Source organism: Schistocerca serialis, chromosome 7, assembly GCF_023864345.2.
Source record: "Schistocerca serialis cubense isolate TAMUIC-IGC-003099 chromosome 7, iqSchSeri2.2, whole genome shotgun sequence".
NCBI lineage: Eukaryota > Metazoa > Arthropoda > Insecta > Orthoptera > Acrididae > Schistocerca > Schistocerca serialis.
In genome coordinates, this window is record NC_064644.1 from 54377810 (window position 1) to 54398359 (window position 20550).

Consider the following 20550-nt stretch of genomic DNA (forward strand, 5'->3'; position numbering starts at 1 on the left):
TGGAACAAAATGGAGCGAAGAAAGAAAAGCTGAATTCTCGCAAAGAATGAAGACCTGGTGGGCAAACAAGAAGAATAAGAAACCCCAGAAGTGAACCATCTTTACTTAGCGTCTTCCATGTTGGGAGCTTTACGACTAATAATAATAATAATAATATAGCTGAGTAGCGTTTCTGAAGCAGCCAATATAATGTGTAAGTTATATATAGCTTTCTTTAAGCACACAAAATGTTGTGGAGCAGCAATATGGCTTCATGTTGTACTGCTGCCTTCTTGCCCTGTACGGGTCAATAGAGAACTCGACCGACCGCCTTGTCATCATTTGCCAATGGCGTCATGGGCTGCAGTGTTGATGGCCAAGTGGTCAGCACAAACTCTCCAAGCTATTGTCGGGTTCCTAGCCTTGTAAGCGCTACTAATAGATCGTCTAGCTCCTCAGTATAGAGGCTGTGTGCACCCTGCCACAGCCCTCCTGTCCTCCCACCAAGGAAAAATTTAGGCACTAGCAGCAGCCTAATTACATCCAGGCAGTAGGAAAATGAATTGATGCTTTGGGATCATGGTACAGACAGGAATATGTCAGGTTCAGAGGTAAATCTAGATGAGGGGGGGGGGGGGGTGGGAGGGAGGGAGCAATGGGGTTACTAACACCTGCCGAACTGCACCTGTTTGTTATTCATTCTACGAGTGTAGTACCTCATTCTCCACCTCCTCCCCCCCCCCCCCCCCAAAAATAAAAACCAAAATCCTGGATTTCACTCTCGGCATCTTCCTTCTTTTAGCAAAACGCAGCCAAGTACAGGGAATACTCTAGGAGTAATACCGCCGGGATTGCAGGAAGCAGTTTTACAAATAGATTAAAAGGTAGACGTTGAGAACTAGCAAACGATTTATTCATTTTACTGCAGTCATCCATATATACATTTCTTCAGCAGCAACACTCGAGCGTTGCAAGGCTATAGGGCTGCGCAGCGCAGCGCAGCGCAGATACACGGCGGCGCAGCTCTGAAGCAAGCTTGGCGAGTGCCCGGGGAATCCCCGGCAGAGCGGGTCTGCGGCACCGCCGACGCGTACTCGGCTCCCGGCTGGCCCCGCAGCCTGCAGCGGCCGGCAGAGGCGCTGCCGTCGCGGTCGTGGGCGCCACCTGCCGGCACTACAGGTTCGGCACGTCGGGCACGATCCACGTGTTGGCTGAAACACACAGAGGGGCAGAACGTCACACCGGACCCCTCGCTGCGCACACGGACGAGCACAGAACACTGCTACAAGCCACAACGAGACACATTCAAGTACATCCACAAGAGTGGAGGGGAGAGGAGTAGGCCTGATTCCTCCATTCCCCCCTCCCCTCCTTGCCGACAACAAAGCGAAGTTATTTATGATGCCGCTCATCAAAAATAAACATGGCGCATGCAGGTGTTGATACCACTACACTACGTTCAAGTCCGCTAGACTGTAATATTCAGTGGTGACGCTGGATCCCAAATTAATAGAGTGGCGGACGGGAGGAATGGTTACACGAAAATGGGCTAATGACCCCAAAAGAGTGGAAGTTAACTACACCTCCCAACAAAAAAGTGAAACATCCAGAACAGGAGGAGGAAACGAATTTAAATGAGTTATAGTTGGGCAGTATGAATCCATAATAGTATTCCCCCCCTCTGACTTAGATGCATGCACTGACTCGGTTGGGAAACTTGCCATAAACCTATTGTGTGTTGTTCTGACGCAAGTTGGCCCATGACTGTTGTAACTTTTACTAAAGAAAAAATACCAAACAGCTGTATGTTTTCAGTGGGGAATGTGGCTTTAAAAGTAGTAGATGAAATTTGCTGTCTGAGCAGTGAAATAGCTTACGATTACAGAAGTGGAGAGGATATCATGTGTACAGTGGCAATGGAAAGAAAAGAGTTCCTGAAGAATAAATGTTTGTTAACATGGAATATATTTTCAAGCATCAGGAAGTCTTATCTGAAGGTAGCCTCGAAGGTAGGTGCAACGTGGGCGATAAGCAGTTCAGATAAGTCGGGAAAACAACTTTTTGAAATGTGGTGCAAAAGGATAATTCTGAAGGTTAGATGAGTAGACGGCGTAACTAAAAAGGAAGCACTCAAGAGAGTTAGGGAGAAATAAAGTTTGGGGCATAAAGTGGCCTAAATGATGGAATCGCTTGCTAGGATATATTCTGAAACATGGAGGAATAATAAATTTAATACTGTAGGGTAGTATGAGAAGTAAATGTTGTAGAGGGGCACCATGAGACGAATGGAGTAACCAGTTTCTAATTGATGTAGACTGTAGTAGTTAATCGGAAATGTAGAGGAGTGTGGGAAGCAGCATCAAACAAGTTTTTAGATTGAAGGCCACAAGCAGCAACAACAATTTGAAGCAAACACTGTAATAACTTGTTTCTTGTAGTGGCCATTACCGCAGCAGCTGTATATAAATTGCAGTAGTTTCTAATAAAATGCCTTTTTTGCATGCTGCACATCGAAATTTTTATTTTTATTGATGCACCCAGACGCGTTTCGCCTTTTTTAGAAGGCATCTTCAGTGGGTGTCATGAAATGTTTCAGGGTGCATAAATAAAAACAAGAATTTCGATGTGCAGCATGCTGAAAAGGCATTTTCTTTGGAACAACTGCATTTTATACTGTAATAACTCACTTGAAGAAAATTTGTCAGCTCTAACAGAAAATATGCCTGAAAATTTTGACTTCCGAAGTGTAGTTGAAACAGGGGCTCAGCAGCTGTTGTGGCTGAACACCTGAAGGTTAATTTGGATAATATTTCGAGTAGATTTCCCCACCATGTTATAGTTCTGGGTGGAGATTTTAATTTGCCGGATATAGACTGGGAGACTCAAACGTTCATAACGGGTGGCAGGGACAAAGAATCCAGTGAAATTTTTTTAAGTGCTTTATCTGAAAACTACCTTGAGCAGTTAAACAGAGAACTGACTCGTGGCGATAACATATTAGACCTTCTCGTGACAAACAGACCCGAACTATTTGAAACAGTTAACGCAGAACAGGAAATCAGCGATCATAAAGCGGTTACTGCATCGATGATTTCAGCCGTAAATAGAAATATTAAAAAAGGTAGGAAGATTTTTCTGTTTAGCGAAAGTGACAAAAAGCAGTTTTCAGAGTACCTGATGGCTCAACACATAAGTTTTGTCTCAGATACAGATAGTGTTGAGGATCAGTGGACAAAGTTCAAAACCATCGCACAATATGTGTTAGATGAGTATGTGCCAAGCAAGATCGTAAGAGATGGAAAAGAGCCACCGTGGGTCAACAACCGAGTTAGAAAACTGCTGCGGAAGCAAAGGGAACTTCACATCAAACAGAGACATAGCCAAAGCCTTGCAGACAAACAAAAATTACGCGAAGCGTAATGTAGTGTGAGGAGGGCTATGCGACAGGCGTTCAATGAATTCGAAAGTAAAGTTCTATGTACTGATTTGGCAGAAAATCCTAAGAAATTTTGGTCTTATGACAAAGTGGTAGGTGGATCAAAACAAAACGTCCAGACATTCTGTGGCCAAAATGGTACTGAAACAGAGGATGACAGACTAAAGGCTGAAACATTAAATGTCTTTTTCCAAAGCTGTTTCATAGAGGAAGACTGCACTGTAGTTCCTTCTCTAGACTGTCGCACAGATGACAAAATGGTAGATATCGAAATAGACGACAGAGGGATAGAGAAACAATTAAAATCGCTCAAAAGAGGAAAGGCCGCTGGACCTGATGGGATACCAGTTCGTTTTTACACAGAGTACGCGAAGGAACTCCCCCCCCCCCCCCCCCCCTTCTTGCAGCGGTGTACCGTAGATCTCTAGAAGAGCGTACAGGTCACAGGGCACAGGTCATCCCCGTTTTTAAGAAGGGATGTCGAACAGATGTGCAGAACTATAGACCTATATCTCTAACGTCGATCAGTTGTAGAATTTTGGAACACGTATTATGTTCGAGTATAATGACTTTTCTGGAGACTAGAAATCTACTCTGTAGGAATCAGCATGGGTTTCGAAAAAGACGGTCGTGTGAAACCCAGCTCGCGCTATTCGTCCACAACACTCAGAGAGCCATAGACACGGGTTCACAGGTAGATGCCGTGTTTCTTGACTTCCGCAAGGCGTTCGATACAGTTCCCCACAGTCGTTTAATGAACAAAGTAAGAGCATATTGACTATCAGACCAATTGTGTGATTCGATTGAAGAGTTCCTAGATAACAGAACGCAGCATGTCATTCTCAATGGAGAGAAGTCTTCCGAAGTAAGACTGATTTCAGGTGTGCCGCAGGGGAGTGTCATAGGACCGTCGCTATTCACAATATACATAAATGACCTTGTGGATGACATCGGAAGTTCACTGAGGCTTTTTGCAGATGATGCTGTGGTGTATCGAGAGGTTTTAACAATGGAAAATCATACTGAAATGCAGGAGGATCTGCAACGAATTGACGCATGGTGCAGGGAATGGCAGTTGAATCTCAATGTAGACAAGTGTAATGTGCTGCGAATACATAGAAAGATAGTTCCCTTATCATTTAGCTACAAAATAGCAGGCAACTGGAAGCAGTTAATGCCATAAATTATCTGGTAGTACGTATTAGGAGTGATTTAAAATGGAATGATCATATAAAGTTGATCTCGGTAAAGCAGATGCCAGACTGAGATTCATTGGAAGAATCCTAAAGAAATGCAATCCGAAAACATAGGAAGTAGGTTACAGTACGCTTGTTCGCCCACTGCGTGAATACTGCTAAATAGAGTGGATCCGTACCAGACAGGGTTGACAGAAGAGATAGAGAAGATCCAACGGAGAGCAGCGCGCTTCGTTACAGGATCATTTAGTAATCGCGAAAGCGTTACGGATATGATAGATAAACTCCAGTGGAAGACTCTGCAGGAGAGACGCTCAGCAGCTCGGTACGGGCTTTTGTTAAAGTTTCGAGAACATACCTTCACCGAAGAGTCAAGCAGTATATTGCTCCCTCATACGTATATCTCGCGAAGAGACCATGAGGATAAAATCAGAGAGACTAGAGCCCACACAGAAGCATACCGACAATCCGTCTTTCCACGAACAATACGAGACTTGAATGGAAGGGAGAACCGATAGAGATACTCAGGGTACCCTCCGCCACACAACGTCAGGTGGCTTGCGGAGTACGGATGTAGATGTAGATGTAGATAAGTCGTTAGAGAGCGTAAAAGTGTAGCTGTGTTGGGTAAACGAAGGAATTCTTGAGATAATCATGATAAGAACATCGTCATACAGCCCATGACAGCGTTGTAGTGTACCTACATTGAATATTATATGGAATAGATGATATATTTGGGTTAGTGTAAGTGTAGCAGAGACAACAGCATTCGTGTCTAGCATGCAATTATCTTGCTAAATGTCACCATAATGCGCCCGCTGAGGAACGCATGTTCGGCCGGATTGGCCATGCGGTTCTAGGCGCTACAGTCTGGAACCGCGGGACCGAGGCAGGTTCGAATCCTGCCTCGGGCATGGATGTGTGTGTTGTCCTTAGGTTAGTTAGGTTTAAGTAGTTTTAAGTTCTAGGGGACTGATGACGTCAGAAGTTGAGTCCCATAGTGCTCAGTGCCATTTGAATAATTTTTTGAACGCATGTTAACGTGGGAAATGTAGCTAAGAAATTGTGAGGACTTCTTCAGATTTCCACACAGGTTCGCAAGGTTCAAATGGTTCAAATGGCTCTGAGCACTATGGGACTTAACATCTGAGGTCATCAGTCCCCTAGACTTAGAACTACTTAAACCTAAGGACGTCACACACATCCATGCCCGAGGCAGGATTCGAACCTGCGACCGTAGCAGTAGCGCTTTCCGGACTGAAGAGCCTAGAGCCGCTCGTCCACAGCCACCGACCGGTTCGCAAGGGTTGCGTATGGAAATTGTGCAGCATCAGCCGAAGTTATTCAGGCACCTGAGATGTTCTAGACCTGTGAATGTCGTGTTCTCTCTCAGTCCCACAATACGTAGTCTGTGTTCGTATTTTCTGACGTTTAACAATTGCCAACACTCAGTTTACATTATCTCGAAGCTGCCGAGACATATTACATTAATGGCTTGAACAGATAATAAAAACGGGATTAGCATCTAGTGTCATCATGATTATCAGAGACGAGCAACAGTGCACTGTAGAAATGGCTATCTGAGATTCCGCTGCAGCAAGCTGAAAAGATTGTTATCCTTGAGAGATAGAAAACGGTAGTGTATGTTTTCATATTCAATCGTACATGTATTCGTTGCCTGACAACCGAATCACATACAGTGATTTAGTTGTAGATGTAGAAGCTGATTTAAATTGTGTACTAGACATTTGACTGCAGTGCAGCGGAGCGACCATATGTGGTCACATTAGTGCGAGCCTGAGCTTTGTATTGCAACAGCACAGCCTCCAGTCATTTTAATGATTCAATAAGGCCAATGCGATGTTGCGAGGATAGTAAGCTCGTTGAAACAGCAGTCTTAGCGGTATTGTACAGACTTGTGAATCATGAGACAAGGCATGTTTCTTTTCAGACAGTGGCGGTGGCATTTTAGAATACGTGACTGGTAGTGGAGCACACGCACCACAAGCCCACTGCTGCCGACTGTAAGTACCGGACTTTCTTATAATGGAATTAGTCTCGCAGCCCTGCCAGAACGACAGGGCTGTGCCGAACGAGGATAGATCACGGAGCTGCCAGTAGACGTTAGAGGTTAGGGACCTCGCCAGTCCCTCTCCAGACTGCATGGTGCACGTGGCCATCCCAGGTTATATCCAGCAACACAGCCATTAAGGGGCAGCAGGTCGCACACTGTGCGCACCAGCCACCATGTACCATCGCAGAATGGACATCTGGGCGTGGTGGGCGGCCGGGCATTGGCGGGTGTCATATCAGATACGTCATAGTCGATTATACGCCAATGACGCGAGGCCCACGTTGCCAGCTTACGTAACAAGGCCTCCAGTGCTCGGTGGAGCATCCACGTCAGCATCACGGGGCGTGCTGGAAGCCAGTTTAACAGAATTCAGCGGCCAGTCGGCCGCTAACCCGGTGTATCAAAACAGTTCAAATGTATGTAAGAAGAACATTCCCTGCATCCTCCACATTTCTCACTTCTGTTCCACCACCCGCTCACGCCATACTGGTTCATAACTGCTCCACCCTGCTCTGTGAGATGCCATAGCCGTAATATCATGATAATACACTCCTGGAAATGGAAAAAAGAACACATTGACACCGGTGTGTCAGACCCACCATACTTGCTCCGGACACTGCGAGAGGGCTGTACAAGCAATGATCACACGCACGGCACAGCGGACACAGCAGGAACCGCGGTGTTGGCCGTCGAATGGCGCTAGCTGCGCATCATTTGTGCACTGCCGCCGTCAGTGTCAGCCAGTTTGCCGTGGCATACGGAGCTCCATCGCAGTCTTTAACACTGGTAGCATGCCGCAACAGCGTGGACGTGAACCGTATGTGCAGTTGACGGACTTTGAGCGAGGGCGTATAGTGGGCATGCGGGAGGCTGGGTGGACGTACCGCCGAATTGCTCAACACGTGGGGCGTGAGGTCTCCATAGTACATCGATGTTGTCGCCAGTGGTCGGCGGAAGGTGCACGTGCCCGTCGACCTGGGACCTGACCGCAGCGACGCACGGATGCACGCCAAGACCGTAGGATCCTACGCAGTGCCGTAGGGGACCGCACCGCCACTTCCCAGCAAATTAGGGACACTGTTGCTCCTGGGGTATCGGCGAGGACCATTCGCAACCGTCTCCATGAAGCTGGGCTACGGTCCCGCACACCGTAAGGCCGTCTTCCGCTCACGACCCAACATCGTGCAGCCCGCCTCCAGTGGTGTCGCGACAGGCGTGAATGGAGGGACGAATGGAGACGTGTCGTCTTCAGCGATGAGAGTCGCTTCTGCCTTGGTGCCAATGATGGTCGTATGCGTGTTTGGCGCCGTGCAGGTGACTGCATACGACCGAGGCACACAGGGCCAACACCCGGCATCATGGTGTGGGGAGCGATCTCCTACACTGGCCGTACACCACTGGTGATCGTCGAGGGGACACTGAATAGTGCACGGTACATCCAAACCGTCATCGAACCCATCGTTCTACCATTCCTAGACCGGCAGGGGAACTTGCTGTTCCAACAGGACATTGCACGTCCGCATGTATCCCGTGCTACCCAACGTGCTCTATAAGGTGTAAGTCAACTACCCTGGCCAGCAAGATCTCCGGATCTGTCCCCCATTGAGCATGTTTGGGACTGGATGAAGCGTCGTCTCACGCGGTCTGCACGTCCAGCACGAACGCTGGTCCAACTGAGGCGCCAGGTGGAAATGACATGGCAAGCCGTTCCACAGGACTACATCCAGCATCTCTACGATCGTCTCCATGGGAGGATAGCAGCCTGCATTGCTGCGAAAGGTGGATATACACTGTACTAGTGCCGACATTGTGCATGCTCTGTTGCCTGTGTCTATGTGCCTGTGGTTCTGTCAGTGTGATCATGTGATGTATCTGACCCCAGGAATGTGTCAATAAAGATTCCCCTTCCTGGGACAATGAATTCACGGTGTTCTTATTTCAATTTCCAGGAGTGTATACTATCGCTTTTTTAAAGTACAGCTATCTATTGTCGCTTGCCATAAACTCTCCGCTTGTATCACATAACTGTGAAGTGTAGTTGTGGATATCTGGCTTACTGGGAAGTGCCAATTGTGGCTACAGTATATCCCGATTCACAAAACAAATTCTGCTACCCAGCAGACTGAGGGACCACCCCTAACGAGAATGCAGACTAACAGAATGTGACGTGCCGGCTGTGGTTTCAGTATATCCCACGGATGCACAAAACCAAATTCTGGTGCTCAACAGCACGAAGAACCACTCCAAATGATCATGAAAAGCATCTGAAAACGAGAGTAGTGCTGCGCAATGGAAAACATTTTATTTAAATGAATGTTACTAGGGTGGGTTAGATAAGCACGAAGCAAAATGGATACCACATCATTGACATAGATATGTCAGTAACAGAAGTGATTTTCTAGCTATGAATGGAAACAAAAGGGTATTATAACAAGTGGACTTATTAAGTTTAAACTGAAATTACATACTGACGTCTCAATATGACCTTGGCCAATGTGAGTTGGAAGGATAAACCTCAGCTACTTTAGTACATCGCGGAGACGGACAGTAACTATGTAAGTTGTTAATTAGACGATTGCTTGGTTGATTTGAGTGGAGGGAACCAAAAAGCAAGGTCACCTGTCCCATTGGATTAAGCAAGGACGGGGAAGCAAGTCGGCCGTACCGTTCCAAAGGAACCATCCCTGCATTTGCCTGAAGCGATTTAAGGAAATCACGGAAAACATAAATCAGCATGGCAGGACCCGGGTTTGAACCGTCGTCTTCCCCAATGCCAGTCCAAGGCGTTAACCACTGTGGCACCTCACGCGGTAGTAATCAGATGCAGAATGTACATGAAAAGCTAGGAGCGAGTATCATTAGGGTGCCAAAAATGATCGTTGAAAGCAAGAAGCCAGGTGACTTCAAGAGCGTCCACTTGGCTCCAGACGGGAGTGGGTTGGATTCATTTGTAAACTGCTTCAACACCCGCTCCGATGTGCCGTCTAACCAGTCGGACAGTGTGTAAATAAAACAGGCTGAATGATGGAATGTCAGCCCACCCTTTGTCATTGGCGCTTAAGTACAGACATCAATCCAGTGGTAGCAAGGCTCGCTTCAGCCATCATCTCTCCCGCCCCAACCTAAGGTGTTTATATTTTACAATAGCCTCAACAACACTGTACTTTACAAAAGCCTAAGGTAAAGTCATTACTGTACAAAACCCTAAGGCCGGGTGCTTACTCTACAACAACCTGACAAGGACTGTATTGTATTTAAAAAAATGGTTCAAATGGCTCTGAGCACTATGGGACTTAACTTCTGAGGTCATCAGTCCCCTAGAACTTAGAACTACTTAAACCTAACTAACCTAAGGATATCACACACATCCATGCCGAGGCAGGACTCGAACCTGCGGCCGTAGCGGTCGCGCGGTTCCAGACTGTAGCGCCTAGAACGGCTCGGCCACATCGGCCGGCTGTATTGTATAAAAGCCTAAGGCAAAACGTCTTCTCTGAGCCGCCTAAAATTCGGTCATCTTGCTGCCAGAGTTGGAAATCGCCGCCTGTGGTAGTGTTGATATAGAATTCCGCTCAATGAAAAATACGAGGGCTGTTCGGAGAGTAAGGTCCGATCGGTCGCGAAAGGAGAACCACGGTGAAAATCAAAAATTTTTTATTCGAAACAGTTAGCAACACCTTGCAGCTACCCCTCTAAATAGTCGCCGCTCCGACTTGACATACGTGATGTCGTTGTACCAACTCTCCAGCACCCTAGTCACAGAAAGCAACCTCCTGTGCTTTCCGCCAATTCTCTGCGCTGGTCTTCCTTTCGTTGTTTGTGCCAAAATGTTGTCTTCGTAGCCAGAGGTTCATGTGAGCAGAGATGAACAACAGAGGGCTGTATTGTGGGTGGCCAAACACTTCCCACCGAAAACGCTGCAGGAGCGTCTTCATTGCCACTGCAGACTGCGGCTGAAAATTGTCTTGAAGAAAGAAACGCATGACATCTATGTTATGTGGGTTGAATAGCTTCAGGCGAAATCTCTCACTAGATCAACATATTTGACGAGAGACACTGTTGCTTTAGGCAATTCTACGTGATGACTTTGCTCTCTGAACTGCAAAGAGCGATAGACACATTAAAGACACAGCTCAACACGTCTGTGCAAAGTTCCATCGGATTTTCACAGCGGTTTCCATTTTGCGCCTAATTGGAGTTTACTTTCCGAATAGGCCTCGTATGTAACAGCGGTAAACAATTTCATTATACGCCAATGGGAAAAACTGTAACACCAAAAAATAATGAATGTGGAGTAATGAAATTTCGGGAATACGTTAGTTTACCTAACATACTTCAGTGATTAAGGTTGCAAGATCTCAGATTAATGTAAGCACGAGAAAGCCACTGTAACTGTGAAATTGTGATAAATTAATCATCGGCGTAAACGCCAGAATATTGAATGTAAGCATGGAAACGTGCAAACATTATGTTGCAGACGTGCCAGATGTCAGTTTGTGGGAAGGAGTTCTATGCCTGTTGCACATGCTCGGTCAATACAGGGACGGTTTACGCTGATTGTGTGTGACGCTGCAGATGTCGTCCTATGATGTCCTATATGTACTCGATTGCAGACGGAGCTGGTGATCGAGCAGGGCAAGACAACATGTCGACACTCTGTAGAATATGGTGGCTTACAATGGCGGTATGTGGGTGAGCGTTACCCTATTGGAAAACACCCTCTGGAATGCTGTCCATAAATGGCAGCACAACAGGTCCAATCACCAGACTGGCATACAAATTTGCAGTCAGCGTGCGTGTCATAAACACGGGAGTGCTCCTGCTGCCGTGTGAAATCGCACTGTAGATCGTAACTACAGTGAGTGTACCATGCAGACAGGTTGGGTGTAGGTCGTCAACTGGCCTCCTCCTAACCCACATACGAGCAACATTGGTACCGAGGAGAAAACGTAACAGACCGCCAACGTGCCCTCCAATGCACGCTACAGGAAGTCTGGCTCGGAGCTGTCTTCGAAATAACCGATTTGTAAAACAGTTCGTTTTGTCACTGTGTTGCCCGCAGCTGCTCAGATTGCTGCTGTAGATGCAATACGATGCGCCAGAGCCATACACCAAACACTATGGTTTTCCCTCTCGGTAGTGTCACGTGAACATACGGAGATCATTCTCGTTTCGACTGTATATTCTTGTGACCACCGCTGCAAGGCTACAGCGGCTACATTCCTGCCAAATCTTTCTGCATTATCGCAGAAGGGACGTCGAGCTACTTGCAACCCTATTACACGACCTCGTTCAGACTCTGTGAGGTGTTGATGGTGTCGTCTTCGTCACCTGAAAGACATTATTGAGTGACATCAACTCACCAAGTCCACTCTCAAAGAAAACTAACTCTCACAGCTGTTACAGTGCGCATTTAAAGCAAAAGTGATTTGCATCGTCGTAGTTGCGCTATGCGACTGGCGTGAAATCTGAAGAGACATTATCTTCCAGGTGTAGAAGTAGACCTGTCAGTTTTCATTTGTCTCGCACAGCTCCTTCATGGTGTTGCGACTTTTCTCGTCAGCGTAATTCATCCAATCGCTCAGAGGTTCGCAGCTACAGCCAGGAGATTACTTCCGTTCTATGATACGATTCTGGAAAGGGCGAATGAAAGGTTCTGCATGTAGGCACGGTGCAATTGCGCGGGTTCTCACCAAACATACAGAGTGACCCAATGAGAATGCGGTATTTTGAAAGCTTAAACTGGACATTACACCTACGCTACATTCACCTTGAGAGAAACTGCACCCGCCTAGAGATGCCTTCCATGGCTAAAAGAGGTTCTGCGAGGAATCCGATGTATCCTTCGACAGAGGAATGTGTGTTCGTCATCCCCTTCTGCAGAGCGTTCTGTGGGAAGTGAATGCCAAGCTCCCTACCCGTGGACGGACCTCTGCCCAAAGCACTACAGTTTCGTGGCGCAAGATTCCTCTTAAAGCCAACACATGTCTAGGTCACCCCATTTGTCAAACCTTTAGGTCTACGGACCTCGCCGGCCGAAGTGGCCGTGCGGTTAAAGGCGCTGCAGTCTGAAACCGCGAGACCGCTACGGTCGCAGGTTCGAATCCTGCCTCGGGCATGGATGTTTGTGATGTCCTTAGGTTAGTTAGGTTTAACTAGTTCTAAGTTCTAGGGGACTAATGACCTCAGCAGTTGAGTCCCATAGTGCTCAGAGCCATTTGAACCATTTTTTTCTACGGACCTCCATCAGCTCCATAAGAACAAACAGCGAAGCGAAAATAGCCACTGCCAAGGCTAATCAACATGTGAAATTACAGCGCAGTGTAATGAACGACTACCTGATCAAGGGAATTTGGGTCACGTTACCGTACGACGTAATTGGCAATGTCTTTGTCCCTCTCTGCACAATACAAAAATGAGCGAAGAGATGTGTTGAGCCGGCCGCGGTGCTCTAGCGGTTCAGGCGCTCAGTCCGGAACCGCACGACTGCTACGGTCGCAGGTTAGAATCCTGCCTCGGGCATGGATGTGTGTGATGTCATTAGGTTAGTTAGGTTTAAGTAGTTCTAAGTTCTAGGGGACTGATGGCCACAGATGTTAAGTCCCATAGTGCTCAGAGCCATTTGAACCATTTGAAGATGTGTTGATCAATGGTCCACCCTTAAGATTTCGAAACATATAACGATACAAAAAAGAAAATAGATGCTTTAGTCAGCGTTTTAGAGAGGATGCTGTTATCATAACGACGAACGAATCGTCGCCAATGTAAATGACTGGTGGCCAATACTAAATAGAAACATACAAATCTCTTCTTTGCATATACAGAGGGTTGTCAGTGAAGTCTATAAGGAGCTGGCTGCATGGTCTGTACCTACAATGACTAAAATAATATGAAGTCGTTGGTAAAAAATCATATATTGTACTTAAGTGGTAGTACAGGAGTCTTCATAGTCAGGAGGAACATAATTACAAAGAGAGAGCTATAGAGGCATCACATAGGCCATACTTTAACTAAGCGCCTTGTCAGAGGTAGCTTCCAAACAGCTGAAGGCTATACTACTTTCCCACTCGACGTCCCGAGAAAGAGTGGCCGTGCGCAAGCCAGAGACATGTTGCAAGCCGCTAGTCTCGACTCGCGGGTACAGCGACACTAGTACGGACCGCGGGGTCGATAACTGCAGCCCTTAACAAGTGTGGTATCGAACGCTGATACCACAGATGCTCAGTAGCTGAGCTGGGGGATTTATACGATATTTGATTTGGAAAAGCTCTTACAACGTGCAACGTAATAAATTCAGGAATAAATATTTTTCTGCTCCTTATTATTAGCAATGATCTGTACAAACTGCCCAGGAAAAATTATAGTACCAAGAAGACTGTGACATGGTTTTGTTAATATAGACTTCTATCTGAATGGAGCTGTCCACTCTACTCTATCCTGGGCAAGCTTCTTCATCTCTGAGTAATTATTGCAACCAATACGCATTTGAACCTGCTTACCGTATTGATCCCTTTGTCACTCTCTACGATTTTTGCTTGCCATACTTACCTCCGCAACCGAATTAGTTCCTTCAAGACACAGGATATGTCCTATGAAGCGATCCCTTCATTTAGTCAAGTTGTGCCATAAATTATTTTTCGTCCCTAATTCTATCCAGTATCTGCTTATCAATGATTCATCCTGCTGACCCAACATTTATTATTCTTTCGTGGTTAAAAGGAACTATGTTATTCTTGTCTGAGTTGCTTAGTTCGACATTTCATTTCCTTACAAGACTACCCTCGATACTAATACATTCAGAAAATACTTCGAAACAGTTAAATTTATATGTTAAGAAATTGTTCGTTTGAAGAAATATTTTTCATAATGTAGCTCATCTACGTTTGATATCCTGTCCTCTTGTGTTATTTTGTTGCCCTAATAGCAAAATTCATCTACTTCTTCTACTGTCTCATTTCCTTATCTGAATCCTACAGCATTACCTGAATTAATTCTACTATATTGCGTTACTCATATTTCAGTTCTGTTGAAGTTCATAATAAAACTTTTTTTTTTTCAAGACACTATCCATTCCATTAAACTGCTGTTGCAGGTCATTTGTTCTCTCTTCTGCAATTAGAAATGTTTTTATTGCTTCTTCCTGAACTGCGTCTTTCCTCATTTCTCCTTCATTTCATTAATTGCTTTCTCAATATACAGTTTGAACAACGTCGGAGACACTCTACAATCCTGCCTCACTGCTTTCTAAATCCCTGCTACAATTTCATGGCCTTAGACGATCGCAAACATGTTTCTGTACAAGGTGTATGTTATCCCTGATACCTTCAGAATATCAGAGAGTGTATATCAGTCTGTCAATAGCTTTCTCTGACCTTCTGCCAGATTTATTACCAGTAGATTCGACCTGCACGCAAGTATTTGGGAGATGGTTAGTGACGTCAAACTTGAATCTTTGGAGGAAGAGGACGATCTTTTGGCAGGGCACTAAGGCGGAAATTCGTTTGAGGTAGATTGAAGAACGAATCTACTGCCGCCGAAGTATATTTCACGTAAGTACTATAAAGATAACAAGTAAGAAAATATACCGTAAATTATAGGGATGTGCATGTTGCACAAACGCTTGTACTGTTTCGATTTTCACCTCACTCTGAATGTAGATGCAGATAAACATGAATAAAAATGGTATAGAACAGGAATATTTCGACAGACAATCATTCTGCATGTTGACGTAGGTGGTTTCTGTTACAGATCTGGTTAAGTAAACTACGGTCGCTCGGTATCCCATGAAAAACGTGCACTGCCGAACAGACTGTTACGCGGCAGCATTCAGAGAATTTCACGAAGTGCCTTCGACCGGGCTGACACCTTTGCAATGTAAACATAGCGCGGAACGATTTAACGTCAGGATGCGTCAACAGAGTGTAGACAGAGCGCTAATTATACGGGCGAGCGGTTTAAACGCCAGTCACGTCTGGTCACGACCGGGCGGCGGGCGCACCCCACTCCGATAATCAGTTAAACACACAGCCGCTCGGCGTGCCGCCGGAATCCCATTATCACGAACCGGCGGAAAATCCGTCTGAATAATAGATAATGTCGCGAGAGCCGATCAGTAGAGGCCGCGACGCCCAATAAACACGTTTGTGTGTGTTTGCTGGAGGTCCAAAAAGTGAAATATGCCCATCAGTCTCCGTGACAGGAGCATTTTTCATATGCGTCTTGAAATGTTTGTTTTTGTCACCTGATGCACTGTTTTCCAAACATTTGTTCTGTTTCGATTTTAGTCTCGCTCTGCCTACCGTACTCTCTCGGAAAACGAAAATGTATACTTCAGAGTTCAGTACCACTGTCACGAAAAATGAATAGTGTGTGGTGGACTATGTTCTTCGACGATGACTTGGATGTCTCTATCAGTAATGGAAATTTTATGAACTGTATGCTGCGAAAGTAATGGAGAAATATTCGAATGTGGCCCAAGCCAATATCTTAATAAGAAGGTATGTGGGAAAAGTTACTGCAGGAACAGTAGTGCAAGAAGTTTCTTTATCTACTTGAACGACTAGACCGGGTTCTTTGAGACTAGAACCCGCATACTAGATATCCTGAATATCTCTCCTATCGGTCACCAGGCATATTTTCTCTGGTGTTTCGGCAGTTATTTATAGTTTTGTCTTTCCAATGTGTACCTGGAGACACCCCAAACACACTACTGGCCATTAAAATTGCTACACCACGAAGATGACGTGCTACAGACGCTAAATATAACCGGCAGGAAGAAGATGCTGTGATATGCAAATGATTAAGTTTTCAGAGCATTCACACAAGCATGGCGCCGGTAGCGACACATACAACGTGCTGACGTGAGGAAAGTTTACAACCGATTTCTCATACACAAACAGCAGTTGACCAGCCTTGCCTGGTGAAACGTTGTTGTGATGCTTCGTGTAAGGAGGAGAAATGCGTACCATCACGTTTCTGACTTTGATAAAGGTCGGATTGTAGCCTATCGCGATTGTGGTTTATCGTATCGCGACATTGCTGCTCGCGTTGGTCGAGATCCAATGACTGTTAGCCGAATATGGAATCAGTGGGTTCAGGATGTTAATACGGAACACCGTGCTGGATCCCAACGACCTCGTATCACTAGCAGTCGAAATGACAGGCATTGTATCCACATGGCTGCAACGGATCGTGCAGCCACGTCTCAATCCCTGAGTTAACAGATGGGAACGTTTGGCAGACAACAACCATCTGCACGAACAGTTCGACGACGTTTGCAGCAGCATGGACTATCAGCTCGGAGACCATGGCTGCGGTAACCCTTGACGCTGCATCATAGACAGGAGCGCCCGCGATGGTGTACTCAACGACGAACCTGGGTTCACGAATGGCAAAAACTCATTTTTTCGAATGAATGCAGGTTCTGTTTACAGCATCATCATGCTCGCATCCGTGTTTGGCGACATCGCGGCGAACGCACATTGGAAGCGCGTATTTGTCAACGCCATACTGGCGTATCACCCGGCGTGATGGTATGGGGTACCACTGGTTACACGTCTCGGCCACCTCTTGTTCGCATTGACGGCACTTTAAACAGTGGACGTTACATTTCAATGTGTTACGACCCGTGGCTCTACCCTTCATTTGATCCCGGCGAAACCCTACATTTCAGCAGGACAATGCACGGCCGCATGTTGCAGGACTTGTATGAGGCTTCCTGGGTACAGAAAATGTTCGACTGCTATCCTGGCCACCACATTCTCCAGATCCCACACCAATTGACAGCGTCTGGGCAATGGTGGTCGAGCAAGTGGCTCCTCACAATACGTGAGTCACTATTCTTGATGAACTGTGGTATCGTGTTGAAGCTGCATGGGCAGCTGTACCTGTACACGTAATCCAAGCTCAGTTTGACTCAATGCCCAGGCGTATCAAGGCCGTTATTACGGCCTGAGGTGGTTGTTCTGGGTACTGATTTCTCAGGATCTATGCACATAAGTTGCGTGAAAATGGAATCACGTGTCAGTTCTCGTATAATATATTTGTCCATTACCCGTTTATCATCTGCATTTCTTGTTGATGTAGCAATTTTAATGGCTAGTAGTGTAAATTCTGTTTAACACGTTTTCCATACGACGCCCACGGCCGGCGAAAAGCTTCGGTTTGTTTCTCATTCCAAACAGAAGTGATTTTTTACGTGGAATTCTACGTGTTCATTCGATAGAGGTATCGCAAATTAGCCTAGTGCGTTCTTCGTTTTATCCATATCTATTAACTCGAACACTGAAAAAGACGCTTTCTATCGATGGTGGGCCTCGCATGAAAGGCCTGATGGTCAGTATTTGTTGGGCAGGCTCCAGCTACACTTTGCAAAAACGAAATTGCAGATCTCTGCCGAATCACCAAAGAAAATACACCTGCCGACTCTTAGGAGAGACTTTCTGTAGAGTCTCGGGTCTTTCCAGACAAAGAGCACGCAATCAAGTACTAGGGTAGACTGGGGTTGGGTTAACGGTTCCGGCGTTTGCTTTACAATTGACGGACATCATCTTAACACACTGGTCGGAACCGTGGATTTGGACCTGTTTTTTATTTATTTCTCGGCCAATGTGGTTCGTTACGCCAGTCGAAAGTGTAAATAATTACCTAAATAAAAAATCAATTTAATATAAAATGTTTTATAACAGACTATGACGAATAAAACAATTTTTTCTTGTGCCATACTGATAGTCTTAAGAATCTGCAGTTGTGAATTTTTAATGGTTATGAGATACATCTGAAACTTAAGACGAAAAATGTCAGTTGCATCCAATGGATAATTGATGTAAGGATAGTATACATAAGTCACTAACAGTTTAACTGCACTGCAAATGATATAAAAAACTATTGTGTTATTTGTCTCAACAGCAGCTACTAACGACACTCCTTAATGTTATCTATTGCTAGTACCCTTCGTTTTTGTTATGAATTTTTCAAGCACTATAACAGATATTAAAAATTTGTAAGCAGAAATTCTCAGGACTAAGTCTGTGGGTTTAGGAGCGTGTATGGAACGAGGAGAAATTATTTTATATGTTTAGTGCGATTTAAAAACTTTTTGTGTACATAGTTATTTTCTGCTCTTTGTTCTTGTGTGTGGGAAATTTTTCAATCAATTTCAAACATTTTGACAAGATTACAACACAGACATGCGGTAAATTTTAGGTTTATTTCAGTTTCTTTTCATCTGACTGAGCCAATATATTGATTCATCCTACGTAACTCTTGCCGCAGAGGATACACAGGTTCCCGTCAGATCACCGAAGTTAAGCGCTGTCGGACGTAGCCGGCACTGGGATGGGTGACCATGCGGGCCGCCATGCACTGTTGCCATTTTTCGGGGTGCATTCAGCCCCGTCATGCCAATTGAGGAGTTACTGGACTGAATAGTAGCGCTCCGGTCACAGAAAACTATTATAACGACCGGGAGAGCGGTGTGCTGACCACACTCACCTCCTATCTGCATCCTCAGCTGAGGACGACACGGCGGTCGAATGGTCCCGATGCCCCACTTGTGGCCTGAAAACGGAGTGCTGCTACTGCTACGTAAATTTCGAGAAAAGGCCGTGAAGATAAAAAATGAGAGAGAATCGAGCTGACCCAGTGGTTTACTACCAATCGTTCTTACTGCGTAACATTCGCTGATGGAACACTAAAGGAGGGAAATATCAGATGTGCGCGAAGTACCCTCCACCACACGCCAGACACGAAAACCAGTTAGTGTTAAACTGTCACCCAGTTCTGATCTCAATTGAAAGGTTCGGGTCTCTACATCATCGAGAAGTCAGTTTAAAATGAATTGCAAAATTTGTGCCCAACAGTCAAACGGACAAGAAAACGTCCTTATTAAAATGTTAAAAGTATTCTCTGTTGAAAGGTACATATACAGATAGATAGTGCGTTTGTATATCTGTCTGAGGGTGAAACTGATCAGGGACTGGCAAACACAGCATTAAAGGATGTAGGCAACTAAAATGTCTAGAGATATGTATCAGAAGAAGACGCTAACGACTGGAGATATTCAAAGAAACAACTTACCGTAAGAGAGATGCGGTATATGACTCATTTCTTGCTGTTTCTAGACCGGTAAAACAAAAATCAATCGAAGCATGGATATAAACAGAGTAGATAAAATGCTGATTATTTCTTGAGGAAGAGAATGTGGGCGAGTATATGTCAGCGAATTAAACAAAAAGGTATCATTAACCTTAATCAGTAAGACTGGATACTTTCAACGGGGGTCCCAGAACCGACAAGAATTAGGAGTGCAGAGTCGGAGACGAAGTCCGGTGCCATACCATGGTGGGCTACAGTAAAAATTATTATTTATTTCGCATCAGACAAAGGAAACTACTATGACCGTTTATATCTTTTTAAATATCAGTTGAAATGGAAACAAGAACCACATAAATATAAGACTAATTACTCCAATGTGTATTCAAAATTTTTACAGAGTTTATATATCAATGTGTCACTTACAGCCACATGATGCTATTTTTATTTGGGATGCGCACTGCATATCCAGAAAGTGTTATAAACAAAAGACTAATTACTCCAATGTGTATCCGAAATTTGTACAGTGTTTGTATATCATTGTTACACTTAGAGCCACATGACTATTTTTAATTGGGAAGTGCACTGCATATCCAGAAAGCGCTCCTCGTTGGGTTTGCTGACGCCACTTTGGAGTTCTTGTGACATGGAGCTGACTGAGGTGACACAGAATCCACGTTCTTCAGCAAGGAGGCTGGCTTGACTAACAGTTTTCTGAGTATGAAATGTCAATGCACGAGAAATGGCTCATCATAAGTTGTAGGGGTTTTCTC

General features: G+C 45.2%; 1 protein-coding gene across 1 annotated transcript in view; it reads right to left on the minus strand.

Annotated features, from left to right (window-relative positions):
- Positions 1 to 870: 870 nt before the first annotated feature.
- LOC126412714 (carbonic anhydrase-related protein 10-like) overlaps positions 871 to 20550 on the minus strand; it is a 437817-nt gene continuing 418137 nt past the window's right edge. The window contains exon 11 of the mRNA XM_050082432.1: positions 871 to 1190. Within this exon, the coding sequence (XP_049938389.1) occupies positions 1153 to 1190 (38 nt within the window). The 3' untranslated portion in view covers positions 871 to 1152. The remainder of the gene's footprint in view (positions 1191 to 20550) is intronic.